The 845-nt window shown below is 35.4% G+C and overlaps 1 protein-coding gene across 1 annotated transcript in view; it reads left to right on the top strand.

Annotated features, from left to right (window-relative positions):
• Window positions 1-476: 476 nt before the first annotated feature.
• The window catches only part of LOC106881174 (indoleamine 2,3-dioxygenase 1-like), a 24,819-nt gene continuing 24,450 nt past the window's right edge, over window positions 477-845 (top strand). Inside the window, exon 1 of the mRNA XM_052975772.1 lies at window positions 477-560. Within this exon, the coding sequence (XP_052831732.1) occupies window positions 477-560 (84 nt within the window). The remainder of the gene's footprint in view (window positions 561-845) is intronic.

Below are 845 nucleotides of genomic sequence, written 5' to 3'. Positions count from 1 at the left end.
CACACACACACACACACATATATTGCTTAATTAAACAACAAATTTCTAGAGTTTATTACTTTGGATGGTTAATTTAATGACAATGACGTGTATAAAAACATACGCAAACACACCTCAGAAACACAAGCATACACACACACATACACATGCACACATAAACACAAATACATATATGCATTCAGACGTACACATGTATACATACCGCTCGCTGAGTGTATAAATATCAAAGCCACCCTCAGGAAACACTCTATACATGCAACATTCGCTACATAGTCTACATTATTACACAACACTACACTATACACAATACAAGATTCACGTTTTTCGACACCCGATATATTTGTATAACGCCTTCACACTCAACTCAAGCTACAGTACATTTCTATTTCAATCTACACTCAATCAAAACCTCATAAGTATCTCCATTTGCTTAAATACGTAAAACGAGAGTGCTACCATAAGACAAGTATTGGACGATGGAATGTAAGATAGTTGCCGACTTCAAACAGGGTTTGTTTTGCATTGATCCTCTCTATGGTTACATACTTGGTGACCCGCTGGTGAGTTATTGTCTTAATTGTGCTTCCATTTGGTTTATATTTGCGCTTTCAGTGTCACTGTTTTGGCAATATATTTTCTCTTCCTATGATTTATTTCACTCAGTGGTCGCCAGTTATTTCAGTCATATGCTGGATCTATCTATCTATCTGTCTGTCTGTCTATCTATCTATCTATCTATCTATCTATCTATCTATCTATCTATCTATCTATCTATCTATCCTTGTGTTGATTCTCTCTATGGTTACACACTTGGAGATCTTCTGTCTTTCATTTGCTATATATAT

The sequence above is a fragment of the Octopus bimaculoides genome, chromosome 22 (assembly GCF_001194135.2).
Source record: "Octopus bimaculoides isolate UCB-OBI-ISO-001 chromosome 22, ASM119413v2, whole genome shotgun sequence".
Classification (NCBI taxonomy): domain Eukaryota; kingdom Metazoa; phylum Mollusca; class Cephalopoda; order Octopoda; family Octopodidae; genus Octopus; species Octopus bimaculoides.
Note: the sequence above shows the minus strand (reverse complement) of the source record. Positions and strands in the feature narration are given on the sequence as shown.